Source organism: Podarcis bocagei (assembly GCF_964188305.1).
Source record: "Podarcis bocagei genome assembly, chromosome: 1".
Lineage (NCBI taxonomy): Eukaryota > Metazoa > Chordata > Lepidosauria > Squamata > Lacertidae > Podarcis > Podarcis bocagei.
In genome coordinates, this window is record NC_138125.1 from 100,951,286 (window position 1) to 100,978,000 (window position 26,715).

Here is a 26,715-nt window from a genome sequence, read left to right on the forward strand (position 1 = left end):
TTAGTAGCAGCTGATAGAAATGCTTCGCTGTTTCCTTAATTAAACTCATTTTTAAGTTCCATCTCTTTAGGCAAAGGCTTAATAGAACTGATGACAAACTAGCATATTGTGCTGCTTTCATGTTCTTCTATGGCAAGTTAATCAATAAAGATAAGGTGGATCATAATGAAGTATTGCAGAAGCAAAAAATCCTTATTATTAAGCTCATTTCCCCTTTCATAATTAACCTTAATGAAAATGATGGCTTGCAAAGTATATAAATGCAGAATATAAAGTAGTGCTGGTGAACTTGTTTAGTCACCCCGTTGTTTATATTTTAGGTTAATCATATGTTTATTTTAAAACATATCTTAGCATACTTTCTGGTGAATATTTCTTTGTATATGTGATAGACTTCATTAAATCTCAAAATCATGATGTAGCGGGGAATATTCCCCAAAATTAATAATTATGGCAGTGCTGTGTTTCACAGTAACAATTGCCATATGTTTCCACTGCCTCTTTCCCCCCTCCAGATGAAGTTTGAGTTTTACGACCAAATTACATTTATTGTTGCTGAAAAATTGCAAGCATTGTAATGGCCATTACTGTCCATAACCACTTTTACAATTTCCATTAAGAACCTATTTATTTTCAGCGAAATATCCCTAACTCGGTGAATAGAAAAAGAAATTAGGTTACCATTTCTGGAATAATAGTGCTGAATGCCATTCATTAAAGTATCAGCTATCTCATTTTTTAATCCTCTGCTGCCCAGGCACAGAGGACGACCCAGAGAAGAAATGTTTTCTCTTACACTATTCCAATTAGAAGACAGCTTGTTATTGAAATGGAAAGAGTTTCCTGAATGGTAGCCGTGTAATTCGGAAGACTGTGTTAAACTGGCAGGCTTTCTGTCTTTATCAAGTTGAGTAACCAACAGAGGCTCTCATTAAGGGAAGGAGAGGGCAGATCTGCCAGGGACGTAAGCAAGAAACATCCTATTACAGTCTTCAGACACTGAATGTTCATATGCTCTCATTAGTACAACAACACCATTGGTATTATAGCTCCAGCAATGTTCTGCAGGCCCAGGACGTTGCCTTCTTGCAGTGATTCCCCATTAGCTTGAAGGGAGGGGGTATTCTTCCATCCTTCTGCCCCAAAGGAAATGCACATAGAAAATAGAACTGTAGAGTTGGAACGGACCACAAGGATCATCTAGTCCAACTGTAGAGGTTTCACTTCCATTAAAGTGCATTAGGAATTGTGTGTGTGTGTGTGTGTGTGGTGCTAAATACTCTTGAGTATGACATTGGGACATGCATGATCCACAGCTTGATGTGCAGTAAGGCTTCTTATTCTCTGTTATAAGAGGAAAAAGCCAGCCCTTACATGGTGATTCATAGGCAGAGTGGCAGCCACTCTTAGGAGTGGCAGCAGGTGAGTCAGGGAGAGAATTTTGTAAGCGCCTTTGCTTCCCCAGTAATTGTTGCATCTGCTCCCAGCAACAGAGGTTGCAAGGGACAGAGTTCCTATGTGATTTGAGCCTCTGCAGGCAACTCTGAGAACTTCTCTAATACAGTGTATGATCAGTTTAAGAATAACCCTCTTCTGCTTGTTTAGGTCAGATGCTACGTACCAGATATATAATTCTACAAGCACAAGGAGAAGGAAGACCCTGTCCAACTGAGCTCACCCAGTACAGAAGCTGTGTTGTAAAGCCCTGCTACAGCTGGGTTATTGGCGAGTGGTCCCCATGCAAAGTCAAGGTATCTGTTGCGTGCTGGCTTATAGGAAGATCTCCTAGCACGGCCGGTAGAAAAAGTGCATAGCTGTTCTCCACATGCTGCAAAACTATAAGACAACTGAATATATGCTTTTAAGGTTAGAGAGCTATGCCATTTTAATATTCCTGAAAACAGGAGGAAATTCCTATCAAATTGTGGCGAATTCATCATAAATGCTAGTAAGCAGCTGATTAAAAACTAATTTAATAGCAAATGCCAAAGGAACATACATTTCTAATAGCACTGGGATGAGTGTCATAGATCTTTTTTATAGCAGCAACCCTAGATCAAAGCATGATTTAATTTCAGTGAATTCTGCCACGAAGGAAATTGACTTTTGCACTAAGAATACTATGTAGTCTGTCTCAGTACCTCAAAAGGTCTTGAAACAGTATAGTTTAAAGCTGTTGCATGAAGTGCTGAGTGTGACTTTTCTCCTTGGGGTGATTATTTTTTTTTTTAATGGTCTGAAAATGTAAACGCTGACGTGAGTTGTGGAGCCTCAAAAATATATACCTCTGCTTTGTCAGCACCAGCAGCCTGCATGCCCTCTCTGCCTTCATGCCACATTCAGCTTGCACTGACTTACCTCCTGTGTTTCTCCACCCCTCTCCCCATTTATATCTCTTAGATCATGCTTCTTCTGAAACATTTGATCCAATATATTGCCTGAACTTTAAACTGATTTTCCACACTCAATTTTTTTCATGTGGGAGAGGATGGGGTCTGCTTTGCTTTCTTCATGTCAAAATAATTGGATGATGCACAGGGGAAACTATAGCAGAGAGAAAGTTGTGATATATGCTTAAAAGACACATATAAAATTGTCACCATTAACATCTCTTCTGAGAAATGAACAAAGCCCCTTCCTCTCGCATATAATTTTATTAGCACATAGAGCAATGTATGGAGCTAGGCTTTTAGTTCATCTAGGTCTTCCAGAAGTTCAAAGAGGATTAGTCTTTGTCTTTGCCTCCAGTGAAGTGACACTTTCTGAAGTTCTGATGCTCAGAGTGTACTGGATACGCATTCTTTGGTAACCTAACAAATCTCTCTCAGTTGTGTGGACTGCAGGCAAATGCTGGAAATAGGAAAGGCCACATCTTCCATCTGGACATAATCTGCTCACTTTACAAATGCTCTGGGATGCTTCCAGGAGACAGGATCTATACAGTATACTTAGCATTCATTATTAATGTAGTAAGAGCTATTTTAGTACCATAAACTTCCATTATTTCTCTTAGGGTGGACAGTGCGGGGACGGATTCCAAGTACGGGACCTCACATGTATGATACATGATGGCTCTTTATCGGCAACATCTAAACAAGCGGAAAGTTCGTTGTGTGGAGAGCTTCCATCTAAAGATGGTGCATTGCAGCTTCCGTGTTCTGTGCCTTGCCCAGGTAAACTCTGTGGAGGACTTTGTTTTGCCCTTGCAATGGTGCACACAAAGATAGTCATGTTCTGCAAGACAATATGACACTATAATTTGATTCACATTTGCAGCCTAATAATATGCTTATCTGCAGCCTACTCTGAGCTTCCTTGATCTCCAATCCTAAACATGACTCCTCTGGAGCAAGTCACACAGAGTCCATTTTGACTTCCAAGACAATCTCATTGTGTTCAGTGGGGCTTGTTCCCAGTTAAGCGTGCATAAGATTGCAGTCTTAGTCCCTTAAGAGACTGGCCTTTAAGCCAAAGTAAATATTCTTGATTTCACATATTGCCCTTTCATAATTGATGCTCTCCCATTTATAATATATTGTAAAACCTCTTCTAATTAGAGTTCCATCACATTAAGAAAGGCATTCACAATCCTACAGTTCTTAAGAATTCTATGCAAAGCTAGAGCAATATTGTAGTTCTCTCTATGATTCTTCCCAGGCTTCTATTGGGAACATGCACACCTTCGTTCTACATGGTTCAGCTTTACTGAATGTGTGCATAGCATACAAGTGAGTCATATGGGCATACATATCTAGAATGACTAGGTTGGATGGTCATTTGTCATGGTATTCTTTAGCAGAGATTCCTGGATTGCAGGGCCTTGGACTAGATGACCCTTGGGATCCCTTCCAGCTTTACAATTCTATGATTCTATGACTAGTAGTGATGATGAGATTTATAAATAATGGATACATCATATGAATTATCACTACACATTGTTTTCATAACAAGTCGTGTGCACATAACTCCCAAACTGTGACCCTGCACTTATGTCTAATGAGACTTATTTCAAGCTGATGTTACAATTTTTCATGTGTGAGGCTTTTAGCACATGCTCAGAATTTGATTGAGCCCTTACTCTGCTTCAGTGACAAATTGTCCTTCCTTCCTGATATCTGCATTGCAAATCAGGCGTGGTTTTCCACAATCCTGGGTCTAGAGGGGCTTCCCAATCCAACACTTGCTGCTTGGTGCTGTGATTTTCACTTCTGTGAGGAGACCATGTTCCTCAACAGTTGAATATGAGAGTCATCAGTCATGGGGGACTGAACCATCTTCAACCCAACCCAAAGGAATAGATGGTGGGGAGGCCAATAAGGGAATGCAGTGGCAGGGATGAACACATTGGGTAAAGCCAAGATCTAAGCATCCAAACAGAACCTTTCTCTACCATCCTGCAACAGCAATGACCCTTACACTTTAATATTTCATGCCACTTTACTAGATGCAAATATCAGATCTATGCAGTAAAATGTTAACTAAAACACCATGTAGATGAATTCAAGCAAGCAAGTTATATTATCCTCTGTCAGGAAAGAAGAAGAAGAAAAATAGTCAAGATGTCAGCCTAACGTGTATTAACTGGAAAAATGTCTCCCTGGACCTTAAAAAAGTCATTACTGTGAATGGTCTAAACCTTTTAAGAATCTGATTTTGAATGATAAGAGATAGCAGAACAAGTAGTGTTACCTATTAAGTTCCATGGCATTGCCGTGATTTCAAGTTCAAACCTTCAGAGACATAAGTAATAGAGCTATAGAAGTTCCCTCTTTCCCCTTTCTTCTTACACACAGGTGATTGTCATTTGACAGAATGGTCAGAGTGGAGCTCTTGTGAATTAACGTGTATAGATGGCAGGAGTTTTGAGACTATGGGTCGTCAGTCTCGGTCAAGAACGTTTATAATTCAGTCTTTTGAAAACCAAGACAGCTGCCCTGAACAAGAATTGGTGACGCGGCCATGCTCCGGTAGGGAATGTTTCTTGCTCAGCCCTTTCGCTGTATTTTACAGAAGCGTTCGCACTACTTTGTTATTGCTGTCAAGGCCAGCCCAAGACGCTTTGCTGCCTGAGGCAGAACAGAAAATGACGTCTCCCCAAGTCAAGGTGCATAGTACTCAATGCCAGTCAGGTTGTTTACACATGAGGCAGAATATCTCACCTGCGTCTCTCACCCTCCTTGACAAGAAAAATAAAAATTTCCCGCCCTTTCATGAGACCCAGAATTAACTGCCTTAGGTGACCGCCTCACTCAGCCTGAAAGGAGCACCATCTCGTTATTATTGCGTATTTGGTGTTTAATCATGCCTTGAAATTAGACTTTAAACATTCTTTTTTCTCACCCCACAATGACCAAGAAAATTCAAAGGCAATAGCAGGTGAATGGCAGAGGGGGGAATAGGGTGGACTAAATGGGGAAACAATGAGCACAGCCAAATGCCCTCATGTGTGTCCTCTTTGCATGTTTTGGTATAATTTATTTACAGTGCAATCCCATAAACCTTTGTTTTGAAATAAGCCAGTTGAACTTAGTGGGGCTTACCCCCAGCTAAGTGTATATAGAATTACAGCCTTAACTGTTTGCCTATTAGGAAATTTTGAATTTCATCTGAAAGAAAAACAGGATACATTGTAAATGCGTGCATACATGCTACCTTGCAAACTGATTAATGTTGTCCTGTTGTTTGGACTATAGGAGGGAAGTGCTATAATTATGTATGGAAAACGAGTCTTTGGCGAGATAATGAACGCACAGTGTGGTGTCAGCGTTCTGATGGGGTGAATGTCACAGGTAGGGACATCCTCGAGTCTACCGCACACAGTCTAGAAATGTTCCAGAACTATGACTTACACAGTGATGATAGTGATGACAATGTTGTTTAAGAGGAAAGGGAAATGTTCCTGTACGTGGGATTCTCTTTGAGGGCTATTTTAGTGGTCTCTTGAGAACCAGAATTTGGAGGAACACAGTATCTATTTAACCTGAAATGTCCTTCTCTCATTTGTTCACCTAGTTTCACCCCTGCTGTATTTTAGAAATAGATTAAAACAATGACCATTTACTTCAGCTTTTTAAAAATAGGACTCATTGTTGCTGACAGGCCATAGCTCAGTGCTAGAGCAAGTCTTTTCAATACCAGCGGTTCCAGCTTCAATCCCTACCATTACCAGGTAAGCCTGGGAATGTATCCAGTTTGGAACCCTTAAGAGCCACTTCAATTCAGTATATACAAGACTGAGCTGACATGGCATAAGGCAGTTGTCATATTTTTATTTTAGTTGCTGTTGTTCCTATTGTTTGATTGTGATTCATTTTTGATTTTCAGCCGCTTCATGAATCCCTGTTGATTGAATCAGATTATAAATATCTTACATAAAATAATAGTTCAGCCACCTAGTGCAGGCAGGAATATGCACACACAATGACCACGACATGGAGGGATCAGCCCACCCAAATAAATGATTTGAGAGCAGGTACATACATGGCAGAAAGTTGCCAGCAAGCAATTAGCTCTGGCTGACTCTGCCATTAATTTACCCACTTGATTTCGTTGTTAATGGAATGTGCATTTTACAAATATTGTACAGAGACCAGGTTTCAAATAATAATCATGCTAACAGAACTAAAGGATAAGTGCTTAAGTTGGAATATCCATTTTCACTGGCAACACAATGAATGTCAGAGACAAAAGGAGAGTCTACAAGTAGGAATAGCCAATTCTCCATTTCTTCATCTCTGTACCATTCATTCCTCCATTCCCTAGAGCCTTCCCCCTTGTTCCTCTTAGAAATGCTTGGGGCATTCAGATTCAGTATGGATAGTGAACTGGTTTGAATTATCACCAAATTCACAAAGGGCTGAATCACATTTGCCGGCAGACTCAACATGATCTCTTTAAAACCAAGTGGGAATGCCATTAGTGAGCAATGGGGGATAAAGTCACTTCAGTTCATTTCATTTAAAGGCTAATGCATCTCAGGAGTAATATCAAACAATAACTCATTTTATTTGTATGCTGCCTTTCCAAAGTTAAAGCCATGCATAAGGCAGCTTACAACGTATACAAAAGTATGTAACTACAAAGTACACAGGCGTACTGAACAAATTACACATAAATAATAAGATACAAAAAAAGTAACCTCAACAACAGCAACAGCCCTCCCCCAACAACGCCCCCTAAATAACACCGCACCCAAGAGTCTGTTCAGCAGCCTTGGCTTTTGTAGCTGGAGTCAGTCATGGCCCTGCCCTCCCAGGCCAGGTGGGAAAATGCCTGCAGTGAAGGGAGCAAATCTTCTAGGACTTACAGCAAAATTGATATGAATGCACTGGCATTTGTTTCTTTTTTTGTCAAAGGCAGTGTTGCAGCAAAGTAAAGTTTTCCCCACGTATATCACTGTGGCCTCTTTTTGAAATGTACCTCTTGACATTTGCCCTTACAGGGGGTTGTTCCGTTCAGATGCAGCCAGCTACAACCAGGCATTGCAGCCCAGCCTGTCGGAAGCCCTTTTCTTACTGCACGCAGGTAATCCAGATTGTGTACTTTACATAGTCAGAATTAACATTTGTTTACAGCTAATACATTGTGCTTAGACTTTGCAACACCCACCCACAGCCTAGAGGCATGGTTTAGTATGTGTAGGACACCACCTAGTGAGATAATACAATAATTTAATTAGATATATAGGCATTGTGGAAAAATAATGCAGAATGTATATGCATGGTGGTTTATTGTGGTTTGCCAAGCCTAGTTAACTTTGGTTCTTCTTATTTTCATTCACATGTCCAGGGAAGGTTGATTGTAATTTTAGATATAAGGCTGTGAGCCCCCCCCCCCAAAAAAAACCCATTATCCTTGTCCACCAGAAAGAATATTCAGTTCATGTGCCATCAGCAGCCTGGTCCCCTCTCCGTTCAGAAGCTGTGTTATTCTTCCTCCTCCTCCAGAATTATTTGAAACAAAATTATCCTACTAGGATAGCTTCCCTTCCCTTTTGACTTTGGCCCAGTTAGAATATAATGTTAAGCCAAACCATAGTTTACTTAGCACAGATAATAACATCCACAACAACCTATGAGGAGTAAGCCAAAAACAAAGCTTCATCACAGCTAATGGTGTCTCTGGATCAGGACAGGACTGTATGTACTGCTAAGCCAAACCATGACTTTGCTGGTTTGCAGTCTTTGCTCCAGGAACCCACAAGTTTCCTCCTTTGTGCTAAGCCATAGTTTGGTTTAACATGATGTGTAAGCCAGGTCATTGTGTCTAACGGTTGTGAATTTCTCCACCAAAGAAAAGTGCATACAGGTGACTGAGTGGCATTCCACCACAAGGTGTTAACCATGTAGCCATGGCTTGTATTCAGGCGGTGTCCCTCTGCTGGCAGAAGGCTCTTGGTTAAGAACATAAGACAAACCTGCTGAATCAGGCCAATGGCTGGTCTCATCCAGCTTCCTGTTCACCTGTTGGAAGCTTGCAAGGTGTGTGACAACACACTGCAACCTTTGGCAATTTTCTCTCACACCCTCAGCCCCTTCCTCAAATCTACAGGGAAAGGAGGAATCACTGAAAATTGCTTTTTCATTTTGCTGATGGAAGCCTCCCCTAGATCAATCAGCCTTCTCTCACAGGAGGGATGCCAGCTGGAACCAGTCCATGACATTCACTCATGTGGCGAGGAGAATTTTGCCACACATTTGCACCCATATATATATTCCACAAGGAATATCAGGCAGTGGGTTATTTGTGGGGTGGCGCTGTGGTCTAAACCACAGAGCCTAGGACTTGCCAATCAGAAGGTCGGTGGTTTTAATCCCCACGATGGGGTGAGCTCTCGTTGCTTGGTCCCAGCTCCTGCCCACCTAGCAGTTCGAAAGCACATCAAAGTACAAGTAGATAAATAGGTACTGCTCCGGCGGGAAGGTAAACGGCGTTTCCATGCGCTGCTCTGGCGCACCAGAAGCGGCTTAGTCATGCTGGCCACATGACCTGTAAGCTGTCTGCGGACAAACACCGGTTCCCTCAGCCTATAGAACGAGATGAGTGCGCAACCCCAGAGACATCCGCAACTGGACCTAACGCTCAGGGGTACCTTTACCTTTACCTTTAAAGTGTAATGAAAATGTAGAATACGTCTGGTACAAGTAGTCAGGTAGATGTTACACCTTGAAAAGTTAACATGTTGAAAATCAATGCCTACAGAGTGATAGCAACCATGACTGGGAGCCATGATGTACCTGCTGTTTGGCTGAGTTTTTTTCAGACTCCACATGCAGCGGGGTATGTTTGTACATCCCTACTCTTACAAACCCCGCAGGTTGGGAAGGTTAGCATTTGTATCTTTGATCTTCCAGCTACAATATGAAATGATATAGACAAGCAACAACAGCACTGCATATGTGTGAGTTCATGCATGCCTATCTGAAATAAGTCCAATTGAATGCAAAGAGGGTTGCTCCCATGTCAGTCTGCCTAGCCTTAGGTATTTTTTACTAACTTAGCCTTTCTAACGTTGCAGGATTTTCACTGGCGTGAACTTTTTTTTTACAAAGATAGATTTTGTGATCCGTGTTTCTGTTACAATGCTTTTATCCAAACCAAGCAAAAAAGGGGCAGATCCCCCATTGCTTTACTATGATAAAAGAAACCCTTTTATCAGTTTGTACAATACTGGCAATCTGTCCTAAGCCTTTGGGATAGGTTGGGCTTTAAACTTAAACAAATACATAAACCATTTAGCATCAGGTTAACCTGTGAAAAGCCAGCAACCTCTCAGCAGAAACATCTTTTGTGGTGAGTTTCTATGGGCTGATTTCAGTGCTGAATATGTTCTTATTACCTAGAGTGGAACCTGCGGTTGCGAGAGAGGCTATACAGAAATAATGAGATCAAATGGCTTCCTGGACTACTGCATGAAGATACCTGGTTTAGAAGATAAGAAAGCTGATGTCAAAACGAATGCTGCAAAACATAAACCCGTCAACTCAAAAATGCATGATATTTTCAAAGGATGGTCCATTCAGCCTTTTAATCCAGGTAAAAAAAGATAAAATATGGTGAGATTTTTTAATCCACACACTATAAAAATAAAATTAGTGCACAGTGGATCATGCAATTAGAAACGTTGCTGCAGGATATGCAAACTCACGTTTGCAACTTAATTAAATGCATTGAATTCCATTTACATTACATTGTAAAATTGTGCCGAAACATCACTGTAATATTTGCAGTGTTACAGCCAATGCCATTTTTATAATTCTTACATAATTAACCAAGAAAGGTACTGTTGTCTTTAGTAGATGAGACTGCCATACAATGAAGAAAAAAACTAGTCTAATTCCTAGATTGATATTTTCTTCAAAACTCTTAATTGCATCTGTCAGTCACCTCCATGTTGCTTTGGGCTCTAATCACAGTTGTCCCAATCCAGGGAACTGGGAATCAAGCAGACGGCTGCACACCTGCTGCTGGGCTGATGAAGATGCCCTTTATCCCAAGATTGCTTGTCACTGTGAGCGCTGACAGTGCTGATCACCTGCCAGGCAAACAGGAGGATTCAGCATAGTCTTCTGCTCTTATTTACTTAACAAGTAGATGATTCGGGCAGCATTGATTATGTATTAGGTACAGGTCCACCTGTGGAGCTGAATGCAGTCTCACACCCACAGACCAGAATTTGGTGGAGTTGATGTGCATAGAGAAGCTTATTTTTGTATCCAGATTGGCATCTCTAATAGGAGCAACTGATCAGCATTTGTTATCTCACCATTGCATGCTACATGGATTTCTGTGTATATGCTTCCTTTTACTATATTCATAGCTAGATAATCACTTCATTTCAATATTTAAAAGTTACAATTTGCCTTGTTTTGTTTTCTTCCATTTTCTGATCCAGATGGAAAACTTAAAATATGGGTCTATGGAGTATCAGCGGGTGGGTTTCTCATGATAGTTTCCCTAATATTCACCTCATACCTTGTTTGGTAAGTATTCTGTCTACTTATTCTTTTCTTTGTTTTATATTTATTTTTCTTATTGCATTTATATCCCAAGGTGGTATAAATGGTTCCCCCCCTTTTCTCAGGCTTTCCCCACAACCACCCTGTGTGGTAGGTTAGGCTAGGAGGCAGGGACTGGCCTAATGTCACCCAGGGAGCTTCATGACATTCTAGCCACTAGACAACACCAGCTCCTTATTTTATAGGTTTTTATCTCAATTTTAGACACTTCACTAGAACCAGGATGGATGAACTCAAATCAAGTTAATATAAATCAAAATGATAAATACCGTATTTTTCGCCCTATAGGACGCACCGGCCCATAGGACGCACCTAGTTTTCAGGGGGGGAAATCAAGGAAAAAAATATGATCCCCCCCCCCGCAGCTCTGGGAGCAGCGGACAGGCTGCACGCAGCCTGTGCGCTACTCCAAGACCTTCTCCCTGCTTTTGCGGGATGTGGTGGAATTCCCCCACCTCCCGCAAAAGCCCACAGGAGCCCCACGTGACTCCTGCGGGCTTTTCGACCAGGAGGGAGAAGGGACTGAAACGGCCAGTCAATCCCTTCTCCCTCCTCGGGGAAAAGCCCCCAAGAGCGGTGCGCACTTTAAAGGGTGCACGGCTCCTGCGGGCTTTTCTAGGAGGTGGGGGAATCCCCCCCTCGTAGAAAAGCCAGCAGAAGCTGCAGAGCCCCTTTAAAGAGAGCGCGGCTTTTGCCTGCTTTTGCGGGAGGTGGGGGAATTCCCCCATCTCCCGCAAAAGCCCAAAGGAGGGTTGGAGAGTAGCGGGAAGGCATCGCGCACCTTCCTGCTGCCCCCCATCCTCTGGGGCTGGCGATGGGAGAAGCGCTGCTTTCCCCACCGCCAGCCTCGAAGCCGGGTTGGAGAGTAGCGGCAAGGCGTCGCGCGCCTTCCCGCTGCCCCCCATCCTCTGGGGCTGGCAATGGGGGAAGCGCTGCTTTCCCCCACCGCCAGCCTCAAAGAACAGACTCTCCTGGCTTCAGCGGAAGCAACGCGAAGCCTCTGGAGCGCAGGCTTCGGAGGCTTCGCGTTGCTATCGCTGAAGCCAAGGAGTCTGCATTCGCCCCATAAGACGCACACGAATTTCCCCTTCATTTTTGGAGGGGGAAAAGTGCGTCTTATAGGGCGAAAAATACGGCAACTTGCAAGGACAACACTCCAATGTCACATTGTTTTCTGTTGGATGTAATTAGGAAACAATGTGGTATTTGAGAACATTGTCACTTTGTCTTAGGATGAAGCACAAAATAGTATGTATGTACAAGAGAGAACCGTGTGTACTTTCAGAGCTTCATTTTATGTTGTCACTACACCCACAGGAACAGAGCTGGAAGGGAGTTGGAAGTCATCTAGTCTTTTAGGAATCTAGACTTTGCAGGAATCACAGCTAAAGAATCCCCAACAGATGGCCATCCATCCCTTGTTGAAAAACCTCAAGAGCCCACTGCCTTCTGAGGGAGTCTGTCTCGATATTGAGCAGCTCTTACCAAAGCTGTTACTGTGAGGTTTAATCCCATACAATTCCAAACAGAAAGGAAAAATGGAAGGCACTTTTAAAAAGCAGGATGAGCTGAAAATAAAAAGGGTATAGTGTAAGAAACAGAAGGTGGATTGCTGAGGATGAGCACCAGTGGAGGAGCAAAGTGCTGTCACTTATCCCATAGCAGGGAACACAATAGAGTGCTGTTTGCCAGTCCTCTGCATGCCAAATTAATACACTTCTGCCCAACCCCAGAAAGAATCCCACAAAATAAGCAAAGCAGAAGAGGTAGGATATGATCTCATGCATATTGAGAGGGGTTCAACAGTCACTTTTATGCTGGTATTTTTTGCAGTCCCTGATAGTGATGACCCACTGAAATGCCACAAAATTGTGAGCGAGCTTTTGAGCCCAACAGACTAGTTGTTAAGAAAAGTGGAAGGAAATGGCTTAAACTTTAAAGCATGGAGGAGATTCATGGAGGAAAAGTTAGCAGTGCCTACTAGCCAGAATACCTATGCTCTGTCTCAGGGAAGCCCCAAGACATTTTGCTGCCTGAGGCAAAGGATAAAATGGCATCTCCTCCCAATATATGTACAAAAGACTGGTAGTTGGTCTCAATTCATTGCTGGCAAATAGAGAGTGCCTTCCACTGCACTTGAAGACAGCAGACTAGCTTAGGGTGTATAGAGCTGGAACACATAGTTCTGTTCATTCCCTGGCTCTCAGAATCTGCCACCTGAGGCTGCTGCCTAATGGTAGGGTCAGCCCTGTTTTGCCTCCACTGTCAGAGCCTCCCTTACCCGGGTTGTGCAGCAGCAATGGTGGATTCTGGCAAGATTTGATGAGATCTTGTAGAGTGCATAAGATCTCACAAAATTCCTAATTTACATTTTGAATTGTCATTTAACAAACAAATTTAAAGCTTTTTAATGCAACCTTAGATTGTGTCCTTAGAATTTATATTTTCTGTCAACTAACAGCTGGACATTCTTGTAGAGTTGTCAGATTTTCCATATTTTAACTGCATGGGGGAAATAGCTAGCTATAGCTGCAATTCAGCATTCCAGTTTTGCATGACCCAGCCACTTTTAAGTCCAATTGATTTCAGTGCAAAAAGCTTTAGCCATGTGCTTAAATCACCCATCACAATCAATAGTGTTTAACTTTGGCTGGATCATGCCCATTGTATTATTTTACTTTAGTCTAATTAACAAGAGAACCTCTACTTCTTAATGGCGGCGTTGGGGGTTTTTCGGCAGGCTTGGTGCTTTTGCACTCAGCGCCTCCTTGTCCAGCCCCCATATTCCATGCCAGTCCAAGAGCCAGGTACCAAGATGAACTGCGAGTGAAGTCCGTTTCTCTGGTCCCTGGGGGGAAACTACAAGGATGATTACCCTCAATCATCCTTGTTCTTCTTTCACCAACTATCTCCTGCTGTCGTAGGGGCTGCCTCCATTAAGGCAGAGCTGACCTGGAAGCCCACTACATTATATTTAATTCATATTTTAAGTTTTCTAAAGAGATGTTTTCTCCCCCCTTTTAGCAAAAAGCCAAAGCAGCAGCAACATGCTCCTCCACAACCGAAGTGTCTGACCCTAGCCTACGATGGAGATGTTGACATGTGACGTGGACCAAAATCCAAATGTAGACATCAACTGCCTTAACTGCTTCCCCACCCACCATTTTTTTCCCTTTCTCGGTTTGGATCTTATTTATGTTTGTTGGAAGCATCTCACAATTGCTGATACACATGGGCAGAATACAGTTTGCAAATGTAGCAGTTTTGCCTTTTGGTTTATCTGAAGAACATGGCACTCAAGGACCTTCTATAACTTGGCAACACTTTTCCCAAGGGGGACCTGAGAAATGCATCATTCCTGTTTATCAATGGGAATAAGGATGAACAAGTCAATCTGCAGGCTACTACTGATTTTTACCTTTAAAAGCATGACAATCCTGGGGGGAAGAAAGGTGACATTTACTGTAAAGGACAAGTTCGACATGGCATCATTACGCACTATATTAGTGCAAGCTTCTTTATTCTTCACCTCTTTCAGCAATGAGTTTTCTAGTGTTAACATTTGAGTTACATTTGAACTGTGAAACTGATTCATACGTTTCTCAAAAATGTCTGGAATTCCCTTCGTTTTCTAAGTTCTTGGGTTTCTTAGATGGGAAAACAATCTGATTTCCCTTCAGATTGAGATCAGAGGAGCAGGATAACAAGCACTGGGAAAAATTTTGCAGCACAAGACCCAGATTGCTTTGTAACCCTGTTTTTTTGGAAGAGGAAGAAGAAGAAAAAGAAACTGGCAGATGTTTTGATGACTAGGAAGATGAAAGTGCTCAAATATATATTTTAAATTAGTATTAAGCCATTTAGATACATTTTTAACCATTGAAAACTGTAATTCAGTTTGTTTAATATGAATTCTGCTTTTGTATTTTAAACTTTATTATCTGGAATATTTGTAAATTCTTTTTTTTTAAAGTTTATTCTTGACCTTATTTATTATACATATTAACACACACACAAAGTACTGTTTGTAGAAGGCCTTGCGTTTTAAAAAGGTTTCCAAGTCTACATTCTGAACATCCTGAAGAAGATACGTGTTTGTAATAGTATATGTTGCAAGTAAGGAAGTGCCATCTTGTGGTATTGACATGTATTTATAAGCAAATAAAAAGCTAAAGAGTGTGGGAATGTTGACCCAGGCACACTGCAATCTCTGTCAGTAAAAGGCTTTCTTTTTGGTCCAACAGAATGAAAATCTCCTGATAACCTAAACATACCACATTCATGAGCCAAATGTATGAGAGAGGGATTCAAAATGGGTTCATGTTGCAATTATGTATGAAAAACTAGATTCAGTAAGTCTCAAGAGGTGAAGATGTTCTCCATTACAGGTCTGTTTCTCTGAATGAAGAACTTGTCTTTAGATGTTCTCAAAAGAGCTGCATGTATCTCTCTACTACAGCCGGTATATCCACAATTGAAAGCTACCCTTCCCCCTGCATTGGCCATACCTGTCAACTTTTCCCTTTTTTTAATGGGAAATTCCCTTATTCCGAATAGGATTCCTCACAAGAGAAGGGAAAAGTTGACAGCTATGGCATTGGCCAATAAATAAATAAGCAGCCAACAGAAAATAATCTAGCTGTCATTGCTAACTAAGTTAAAAATAGTCCAACCACCACTCTGAATGGTTTTGGAGATTTTGGTGCTATTTCTCTGGAAAAAGAGGTGTCAGAACTCACCATGAATGCCTCTCTTGTTCTCTTATCATGGTAATGATGCCCATCTAAGAGTTCTGAGTTCTGGTGATTTCCATCTGAAAAGAAGCCATAGATAGATATGAATTTTCTCCCTTAAGGCCAGAGCACTACAAGCAGGGATGTTGTTAGGTAGTTAAAATGACCTCACCAGCAAGCTGTTCTGGGAATTCTCCTGTCCCCGCTCAAGCCAATTTAAAGGGTATGTAGGGGGGTGAAGGAACAAAAGTCCCACTGTGCTAGCAGAAGTCCTTATGTAGGCTTCTGAGACTAGGACTAGTTTGTTGAATCCCCCCTCTTTTTCTAATGGGTAGTGGAAGAGAAAGGGCAGGAGATCTCATATCCATCTCAAAAGCCTGTTGGCCACATTCTGACACGGCCCCTGCCTACAATGACACCTAATTTAGCACTATGATGGTTGAAAGGTCAGTTTGCTGCCTGGCTTCTCACCAGAGCAGAAGCAACCAGCCCCACACAACTAGATGGGTCGTAAATGGCACGGCTGCCCTCATCTTAGGTTTTATTCCACTCTTGAGCTTCAACTTATGCCACAGTGACTGCTCTGACAAAGGCAGAATGAAATTTGTCATAATATAATCCTTAAAAGATAGTAAAGAATTTCCTTTTGTCCATAAGGGGCTCCTGGGAAGACAATTACCATTAGCTAAATTGACATCTCTATTGTTCTGAAAGAAAGGAAAGATTGGCCCATTTATGGTTAGCGCAAGCTTTGCTAAATATTTAACCAAGTTCTACAAGATTGATGTTAATTTCCCTGGAACGTAATTTTATTACCATATGTGAGTGAAGGGGCAGATTATTTTAAAAGCAATGTCATTCTATTCTAAACTGCAAGGCAGTATATCAGATATTCACAACCCGACTTTTTGGATGTATTAAAGTTGTTACCCATCAGAATGGATTAAGCTTCCGCACAATGTGAACAATTTTTGTTCCAAGTCAGTTAAGAGTCTAAGTGATCACTTTTGAATACAGTCTTTCAGTGGAGTGGTGTTTGACTTTTTTTTAGCACTTATTCCAATGAAATCATCACCATGAACTCAACCTTCTTCCCAGCCACCTAAATTATAATAGCATTCTAATCTTCATGCCTTCAATAAAAAGTGCATGCTTATTACATTGGGTCTACACCTGCAGGCAGAATAAGATGGGAGAATACTGAAGTGGTAGAACAGAGTGCTCAACTTTACACTGTAGGCGAGTATTATAATTTCTCAAGGTGGTAGTGTAGAACAGGCAACTTCAAATTGGGAGAAATGCCACGTTTGTTTGTTCCCACTGCTCTCAAGGTGCTCTGCCACCGGTCGGTTTAATCCAGCCTCTGTCTGTAGCAGTTTATTTGTTGGGTAAAATCCTCAAAAAACCTCAAGAATTACAACCCTAAAAAAAGCTCAACAACTTCAATCCTAAAAATTGCTCCACAACTTTGGGGGGAAATCCTTAAACAAAGGTCAACAACGTTGGTTGGGCTTAGGGACAGTCAGGGCAACAATTGTATTGGCTGACCTTAATTTGTAGCAATTAATGATACAGTGGTGCCCCGCAAGACGAATGCCTCGCAAGACGGAAAACCCGCTAGACGAAAGGGTTTTCCGTTTTTGAGCTGCTTCGCAAGACAATTTTCCCTATGGGCTTACTTTGCAAGACGAAAACGTCTTGCGAGTGTTCCGGGTTTTTTTCGCCCCCCCCCTTTCTAAGCCTCTAAGCAGCTAATAGCCTTTTAGCCGCTAATCCGCTAAGCCTTTAATAGCCGCTAAGCCTTTAATAGCCGCTAAACCGCTAATAGCGCTAAGCCGCTAAGCCGCTAATAGGGTTGCTTCGCAAGACGAAAAAACCGCTAGACGAAGAGACTCGCGGAACGGATTAATTTCATCTTGCGAGGCACCACTGTATTGTCTCATTATGTATTAGGTATATCTGCTTGAGAACACTTCTTGTGCAAATGGCTCTCTCGTCACTCAGTTCATAACTTAAGCACAGAATCATAGAGTTGGAAGGGACTCTGAGAATCATCTAGTATTCTAGTACAACCCCCTGCAATGCAGGAATATGCAGCTGCCCCTTACAGGGAACGAACCTGCAACCTTGACATTATCAGCGTCGCGCTCAAACCAACTGGGCTATCCAACTATCCAAGAGCAGACCCCGAATTTGCACCTTCTTAGAGCCTTGTATGGAAGTGTCACCACCACCACTGAAGAGCTCCTTGGCAGCCATTAATATAGGAACCTTCCAGCCCATGCGATTTTTCGTTGCCCATCAAAACCCTGCTTTTCTATGGTATGTAGTTAGTTACCTGGGCTCCATTCCTCTCCTGCCTCCTGGTACTCATTTCCTTTCTCCATTTTTGCTGCTGTTCTGAACTCAGTTCCATTGAGGAGCCTAGGGAACAAACACATCACTATGTGATGTACAGCCTCGTACAAGAAAGCCGCAATTCTCTCTCTAACTTTTCTGTTTCTAAGCTTAGCTACACTGGTGCCAGTGACTCGCTCTTATCCAACTCCTCTCATTTTTAACAATTTGGGTGCCCACTTGTCTGTCTGGCATCTCTCGCCATACATTTTTCTCCATATTTGGCATGCGAGATTTCCTACCTCCATTTGCCCTCTTTCATTCTGTAACAAGCCTCCTATTAATCCAAAATCAATCAACCTGTCTGTCTTTCTGTCTTGATTCTGAACCTTGGCTTGTCCTCTAAATACTCATTTCCTAGTATGCAGTATAATATCCCCAAGGCAAACAAGACTCTAAGCTAAATATCTCATTGCATGTGTCCACCGAGTACACATGTACATATTTGTCGCCATGCACGCACGTAATGGAAAACATCTAGTAATATTACCACAATAAGAATAAATAATGTCTCTGCAAGTAGAAAGATAGTATATCAGGGGGAGAGATTATAGTCCAAGTCCAGGCCTGTGCTTTAAAAAAAAATCCAGTTTTTAAAATAGGGAAACATTCAAAAATGGGTATGAAATAGAGTGGTCCACCTCCATCACCTCATCTCATTCTGTTGCACGTGTAGACAAGTCCTGTCAGCACCCCTTGTTACTAGTGGCCTCTTGAATGTGGATAAGAAGTGGCATATATGAAATCTCAGTTTTGAGTAGTTATTAGTGATTATCACAGTTCTTATTTAGTTTTTCTATGTATTTTAGTGCCTACAGTTATATTTCAGTCAAATGCATTATACCCTCGTTTAAAAAATACGGCTGCTCCTGTATCTTGAATAATGAATTCCACTGAAGAAATGGCTACAAGCAAATATTTCCACTTTGATAAATGTACTTAGTTTTGCTGGTTAACGCACTCAGTTACAGAAGAATGCAAAACTGGCTTGGGCAAAAATGTGGGTTAAAAGTTTACAGGATGACTATCCATTTGGAAAAGCTATTTGCACGGAATAGGAAGCAAAAATCAATGTTACTGTTTTTTTCCTCCTGGTAAATACAATAACTTCAACCAAAGAGGTACAATTATTTCTGAATTTAATACAATGGCAAAACTCCTACTTATCCCAGTAGAGTAATAATTTTCCTCTGAATGCGAGTGAGAGAGAATTCTTTAAAGTTTATTCCTAATGCAGGCATTTCACTTGTGAGGGGAGAACCATTTAATACAAATTCATTATGCTTTAATCAGCCATTAGTTCAGGCAGATGGGATGTCCAAAGGATAGTAGAAAAGGAATGCTTTTCACTTTTTCAAATTGCTCTTAAAGGCATTGCTAGGATACTGGCATTCCATCCCACTTGTGTGCGATGTGCAATCGATGGTTTGTAGGCGCATCTCCTAAAGAGCCCAATTTATAGGAAAGATCTTCAATTTCAACCCAGCCCCTGCATTCTATTAGGAAAATAGCCACAGTGTTTTCTTAATGCATGTCACAGGAGTTCAAAGAAGGTTGAATCTACACCAAGGGGAGTTTACATGTGTGTAGCTAATGCCTATTGGCAGCCAGCACACTAACAGCAAAGGCCAATGTGTTCATTTGGCATTTTGAGCCTCTGTTCGCTCAAGCCATTAAATGGCTTCCATTGATTTCAGAAGAGCTGACTCAGGGCTTGGTGACCTGCAATTTATTGCTCAGTTGCAGTTTTTTGTCTTCAGAGCTCCTCGCAGCCGTGTTAGCTAATCAATCCTCCAAACACCTCTGCGCAGTCGGTAAGTAATACAACTTAAATAATTAAGTAATTTGGATTTGCCATTTTCCACCTTTCTTTGTTTAAGAGGTGGCTGAATCAGTTAAGACAAGCGATGATGGATGACTTATAGATCCCTGGGAGAGCAAAAACACCAACTGTAGGGGAAAGTACCAGGGCTGATTTCCACACAACAGCAAAGCTTGGGGGGGGGAGGCATATTTGCAGGTACCCAGAGGGATGTGGAAGTGGGCCTTGTAAATTTAGATCTGAGACTGACCATGGAGCCAAGCCTTCATTTCAGATTCCTGCATCAGACCACACACAGCTAGCTGGGCAATGGAGTGCTCAGAAAGGAATGCAGAGTGAGTTCCTCCAGGGAACTAAAGATTGAAAACCCTCAACCAGGCATTCATACTGCACGCCCTGCAAAGCCCTCCCACCATGTTAACCCACAGACATTGGCATGTGTATATGAAATGCAGGAGATTTGGAGATAATTTGCAATACTGAAATGCTGTTTCTTAACCATCAAACTATGCGTTTAAAGATCAGAACGTTGTTGAAATTTGGGAGCTGGGATAAAGAATAACTTCATTGTGACTTCTTCCATTCAATAAAGAGCTGAAAGTTTTATTTTTGTCAATGCCTTTCAAAAAATGGCATAGTCTATGCACCTGGACTGGAGAGAGATTATATTGACAATTCTATGATGGCTAGATGCGAGAATGTCTATTGATTTGTTGTTGCTCCTGAAAAAGCAAATGAAAGTATATATCAGATATATACCTTTTTGACTACTCCAACTCTTTCTCCCCAATCTCCAATCTTAGTCTGATGTCCCAAGTTCTCCTAGGTTTCCCTACAATGCAGGCAAGGGGGCCATTGCTGTACATCAGAGCTCCCTTTAACAGTGTCATAAAGAGGGAATTTCAGCATATGTAGATTGTCCAACAGCCTATATTATTAACATTAGGCATGTATGCAATGCTAGAATGCAGTAACTAGGGGTGTGCATTGGTTACATGCATGATCTGAATAGTGAGGTGTATTGAGGTGGGGTGGTTTATTTTTGAGGGCGTGGGTCTTCCTCTTCTTCTGTGTCAAAGCACAATGTCAATAACTTCCCCCCAGTTGGATCAGGGCTGCTACATAGCCTTGTGTTGCTTTGTCCTTTCGGTACTTTTCTGTACCTTATAGAAAGCTTTACATGCTTTTCTATATCTCTATGTTCCTTTGGGTCCATGGGCCTTTCAAGCGGTGAGGTCATCCAAAAGTTGCCTGTGGACGACTGACAAAGACTAGATTTATTTATCTGTTAAAGCACAGTTGTGGATGTTTTAAAAAAGAAGTTAAAAGCCTCTTTTTAAAATCCTATATCTCTCTGCTTTAACAACAAAACCCAGAGCTCTTCAGAACTCCACTCTGTGTTCTAAGCATCATCATATTGTAAGGCCTGTTGTAGGACAGAAACAAGCACTGGAAAAACCAGTGTGAAGCTGCAAGGTTTTAAAAAAATGTACAGCCAATACTACACACCATTTAGCCACCTCTTAATTATTCTAAGGTGAGAGAGAGACAAACGCCTGCTCTCCCTTTGCTGCAATGCAGGGACGTCCAACTCTCAATAGACTGCAATCTACTCACAGTATAAAAAAACTGGCAGTGATCTACCCAAAGTTGTGCAGCTTTTTTTAGAAAGCCAAAGTTGGGGGGGGGGTTTGCTTTTTTTGCTTTTTTGTAAGGAGATCACTGAGGGGCCAGAGGTCAACCAGGATCTACCAGGAACACTCCGTGATCTACCAGTAGATCACGATCTACCTGTTGGGACATGCCTGCAATGGATTATGGAAGAAAGTGAATCCCTTTTAACTTCCCCTGCAAAAGTGACCTGGACCCATTTGTCTGCAATTTGGAAGGCTTATAGCACTCTGGAGGGCTCTCCAAGGCCTGTACATTTCATCCACTTTGGCCAAAAGGGTTAGAGTTATAGTCATTTTTAGATTCCTTATTATAGTGAATGGAGGGACACAGAGCTTCATATTACAGTGGCACCTCGGGTTACAGACGCTTCAGGTTACAGACTCCACTAACCCAGAAATAGTACCTCGGGTTAAGAACTTTGCTTCAGGATGAGAACAGAAATCGCGCACCGGTGGCGTGGCGGCAGTGGGAGGCCCCATTAGCTAAAGTGGTACCTCAGGTTAAGAACAGACCTCCAGAACAAATTAAGTTCTTAACCTGAGTTACCACTGTATACAGAGTGGCTGAGAACACAAATTAGTGATAAAAGTGGAGAGTGTGTGTAGCAAATAAGAAACAAGTAAGGTTTGTTCAAAAAACACAGATACAGTGGTACCTCAGGTACCTACTTAATTCGTTCCGGAGGTCTGTTCTTAACCTGAAACTGTTCTTAACCTGAAGCACCACTTTAGCTAATGGGGCCTCCTGCTGCCGCCGTGCCACCGGAGCACAATTTCTGTTCTCATCCTGAAGCAAAGTTCTTAACCCGAGGTATTATTTCTGGGTTAGCGGAGTCTGTAACCTGAAGCTTATGTAACCCGAGGTACCACTGTATAAAAATAAGGTGGATGTTGGGGGGGTCAGTGCACTCCTCCCCTGGGAATAACATGAATTATATGTATTCCTTTACAAGAAAGAGAAAAGGGTAGGCTCTGGTTGAAAATGTAAAAATCACGGAAGGCAAAAATGTGTTTCTTTTTTGTGTTTAAAAGGAATTCTAAGAAATTCATTCCTCTCTTAGATCCATGGATACAAAAGAAATATATAGAAAGGACTTCCTTCTCTTACACTTCCACAGGCACCTTCATTCATCACACCTAGAATTCACACCAGCAGACAATATTTCACTGGACAAATCTTGGTCTTCACTGGCCTCTTTGTGATGTGGAAAGGGGTGGAAACACCGAATCCACACACAATGCAGAACCCTCCTATTTCAAAGAATCAAAGCCTTCCTTTTCATTGGCCTCAGACAAGGTTAAAAACTTTTATAGTTGATTTCTTCAAAAAATACTCAATAAGTTACTTTCCCTTTATTCTCTCTTGATCCTATAAGGTTTTTATATGCAACTTTCTGCTATAACACGCCGTCATAAAGTGTTTGTGTGTTTGGGACTTCTTAACTACAGAAGTCCACTCGCCTCTGAATTGTTGACAGCAATTTCAAGTGTAGGACTGAATATTTCATCCCTTTGTAACTGGTATGTTGTCATAAGATTGTTTGACTCTTAATACAGTTTAAAGAAACACACAACAGGCTCGGGATCTCCGCTATTAAACTTGTAAATATTGCAAATGTCTGGCTGGCTGGCTGGCTGGCTGGCTGACTGACTGACACACTCTCTGTGTGTCTTTCTGTCTCTCTTACACACACACACACACACACACACACACACACACACACACACGAAAAGCCTTCCTATAACCTATTACAAAGCCCCCACAACTATTTTAAAAGACTGGGACTGTTTGTAATCAACACTGACACAGTTAAAGGGAAAAGATGGGTCCTTTTTGTCTTCCAAAGAGACAAGATCATTCACCAAGTTTTCTCTTTTTCAGGTTGTGTACCATAACCAGATTTTTGTCAAAATGCAGGAACAAGGCCGACACATGAACTAGGGTCACATTTTATTAATGGCAACAGCAGGGAAAATGAGAATTGTGAGAACTGCAACCTCAACCTTAGGTGAGCTGAATTCTGACCACACCCAAGAGCATTAGGCATAGCCCCAAAGCCAGGACCCCACCTTAAAGCGAGTAGGAAGGTCTTCCTTATGCAGCCCCACAAACCCTCATGAAGCCCCACAACTCTGGCTGGGTGTGGCAGGATAGCCTCAAGGACATCCCATATCCAAGCTATGGGGCCCCAAACTCAGAGCAGCTGGCCTCCAGAAACGCCTTTCAACTCTGAAGGTGCTTAAGTTCCCTTATCCAACATAAACTTTTCCCTTATGTAACATAAATTTTCCCCGCACCTTCATGCCAGACAATGTGACCAAACCCATCTAGTTAACTGTACCCATCCCAAGAGACTTACCACCTTCTGCATCCAGTACAGAGTGGGCCAAGAAGAATGGGGAAAGCAAAGTAGAAACAACAACAACAACAACAACAACAACAACAACAACAACAACAACAACAACCTTAGTTCCAAAGCCTGCACTTGAACAGAGAATGGACTGAGAAGGTGCAGAAAGGCTGAAGAGTCCTCTGTAGGCATGGCATGAGTCTATAAATTACACAGCCACACAAAGCTCCACACATGCAGACACCAATGTGTGAACACATGCTTACCACTGCAATGCCCCATCTTCCTCCCTGGCTGGCCACAATGTTATTCACTGTCACAGCACAGCACGGCCAAAGGGAGCAAATTAGTCTAAGTAAGAGCTTTCCAAACTTTTCATGTTGGTGACACACTTCTTAGACATGCATCATTTTGCAACATGGTAATTCAGTTTTACTAGCAAACCGGAAGTTAAACTAACACCTTTCCAGCCCCGGGAGGAGTGTGGGGAGGGTTTGTGTGACACACCTACACACTGCAGCCGACACACTAACATGTTGCGACACACAGTTTGGAAAGCGCTGATCTAAGTACTCGTATAAAGTTAGAAATGTGTGGGGGTTTTTTTTTAAAAAAATGTGAGTCCTGGAAGACCTTACCACATATCACCCATGGCCTGGGAAGGGCCCTGACTGACTCCAGCTACAAAAGCTTCAGCTGCTGAACTGACTCCTGGGCTGGGGCATTGTTTGGAGGGAGTTTTTGTTGGATAGAGGGTTGCTGCTGTTGGGTTTTCGTATTTTTTTTTAGCTCTTGTGATTTACAGGGAAATTGCTAAGTTTGCTTGTGTCTTTTTAATCTTTTGTTTATGGTTTTATAACTACTTTGGTTATGTTGTATTTTTTCATACTGTAAGCCACCTGGAGCATGGCTTGAATTGTGGAAAGACGTCATACAAATAAAATTATATATGTATATATGTATACAGTGCTTTTTTCTAGGGGGCCACAGGAGTACGCATACTACTAAACATTTTGTGAATCTTTGTACTTTTGTCCATTTACTGTATTCCCCCGCCCCCATCTGAACTATAAAATGATGATTTTCTTGAGTCAAAATGAGAGTACTGCTAAACTTTTTTTTTTAAGAAAAAAGCACTGAATGTATATCTTAACTTCCATTTGAGGGCTTTGTAGCACTGCAGGAAAATTGCTTCCTGGGGGATTTAAATAACGTGTTTAAGGAAACTGCAAAGCACCGTCAAGCAATGGTCTTATAGCAGCTGGCCCTTTATATTTGCCTATATTGTCTTTCTCTCCCATAGTCTCTAATAAAGCTGTGGGAGTGTGTGTTCAAAAAACAAACAAGCAATCAAAATAGTGTCCCATTTCTATGTTGAAAAAGCAGCTTCCAAATGCGGGGTATTCCTATTCAGAGTGAGAGCAGGAAGCATTTCCCTCACTCTGAACTGGCTTTGAGATGGCATCATTTAGCTACTTAGCTATGTGATCACACACCATGACATCCACAACATAATCCCCGGTTGACTAGGAACATAATTATTGACAACAACTTGTTTTATATGGGCAGATTGGAGGCAAGGTGGCGCAAATCAGGGACCAAAATGCAGTGAAGTGTGTGTGTGTTTGAAGGAATGTTTCAGCCCCTGAAAACTTCCTTTTTGCACTACAAATGTTCATCTGTGCACTTTTGACATTGCTCCCATCACTAGCAAGAGGAAAACTACCATGGGTGCTTTGGTTGAGATTCCTGCACTGCAGGGGTGTTGGGCTTGATGACCCTCAGGGGTCCCTTCCAGCGCTACAACTCTATGATTCTATGATCATCACTTCCTCCTCCTCTCAGCTGCAGAAGGGGCTTTGTTCCTGTGTTATTCTGTCCCAGGTCTCCCCCTTGTAGCTGTTGCGATAAGTGTGAGGTGCCACAGCGGAGTACATGCTGTTACGTACTGTATCTTAGGCTTCTGCTTCCGCTCCTGCTGATCAAAGAAGCTTGGAAAGTTTAAATATGCTGTTCCTAAACACATTTAAATACTTTAGATATAGACCCAAATAATGCCTTTGAGTCTGCGGGAAGTCAAGCTCGAAGGGGTTTAACAATAAGATATAGATTGAATGCACAAGTCAAAGCAATCTAAATCGTAAAAGATGAACCAAGCAGAAAAAGCTGGTGGGGAAACATATTTCCACAAGCAACTAACCACCAGAAAACAATTGGCATCATATATTAAACTTTGCATCAGATTTAATCCCAAGCCGTCCTGAATTCCCTTACCTTTGAGTTCACCTCAAAGAGTCACCCTTGATTATTCTCTCTAAATGAAAGCTGTAGCACCATCTAGTGCACTACAATGGTAACGATCAACCAGAAAGTTATTGTACGCTGTGTGTGTGAGGATTAATACATCCTCATTTAACCTTCTCTATGCATCTAGCTAGTTTCCAATGTTTACTGTACAACTGGAGGCTCCATGCCTGATTCGAAACCCCAGAAGATCAGGGTTCTAAATCACATGGGGAGCCTCCATGGGTATTCCCCACTCCAGAAGTTTGCTCTCCAACTCATGGGGAGTGACAGAGACACACGCAGAGGTAGATGTCATCACACTCAGCTGGGGAAAAATATATGCTCCCTATCCCTGGACACAGACCACTTGAATATTCCAGTATATCCCTCCTTTGTCAAGCCCAAGACTCTGATCAGGTACCACCCATAGGACAT

The 26,715-nt window shown here is 41.9% G+C and overlaps 1 protein-coding gene and 1 long non-coding RNA gene across 8 annotated transcripts in view; one reads left to right on the forward strand and one right to left on the reverse strand.

Moving 5' to 3' along the window:
* THSD7B (thrombospondin type 1 domain containing 7B) overlaps positions 1–15,197 on the forward strand; it is a 628,355-nt gene extending 613,158 nt beyond the window's left edge. For all 6 annotated transcript variants that reach the window (XM_081199464.1, XM_081199466.1, XM_081199465.1 and 3 more), the window contains 8 exons: positions 1,606–1,751; positions 3,014–3,173; positions 4,794–4,967; positions 5,694–5,789; positions 7,442–7,524; positions 9,843–10,035; positions 10,895–10,982; positions 14,043–15,197. In XM_081199464.1, the coding sequence (XP_081055590.1) occupies positions 1,606–1,751; positions 3,014–3,173; positions 4,794–4,967; positions 5,694–5,789; positions 7,442–7,524; positions 9,843–10,035; positions 10,895–10,982; positions 14,043–14,124 (1,022 nt within the window). In that variant the 3' untranslated portion in view covers positions 14,125–15,197. The remainder of the gene's footprint in view (positions 1–1,605; positions 1,752–3,013; positions 3,174–4,793; positions 4,968–5,693; positions 5,790–7,441; positions 7,525–9,842; positions 10,036–10,894; positions 10,983–14,042) is intronic.
* The window catches only part of LOC308590324, a 56,084-nt gene that overhangs the window by 6,648 nt on the left and 22,721 nt on the right, over positions 1–26,715 (reverse strand). Inside the window, exons 1-3 of one of the 2 annotated variants that reach the window (XR_014009749.1) lie at positions 18,090–19,054; positions 15,758–15,831; positions 3,109–3,234 (exon numbers count right to left, since the gene is read on the reverse strand). This is a non-coding gene — a long non-coding RNA (uncharacterized lncRNA). Of the gene's footprint in view, positions 1–3,108; positions 3,235–15,757; positions 15,832–18,089; positions 19,055–26,715 lie in introns of those variants that run through there. The other variant, XR_014009748.1, reaches the window with a different exon arrangement.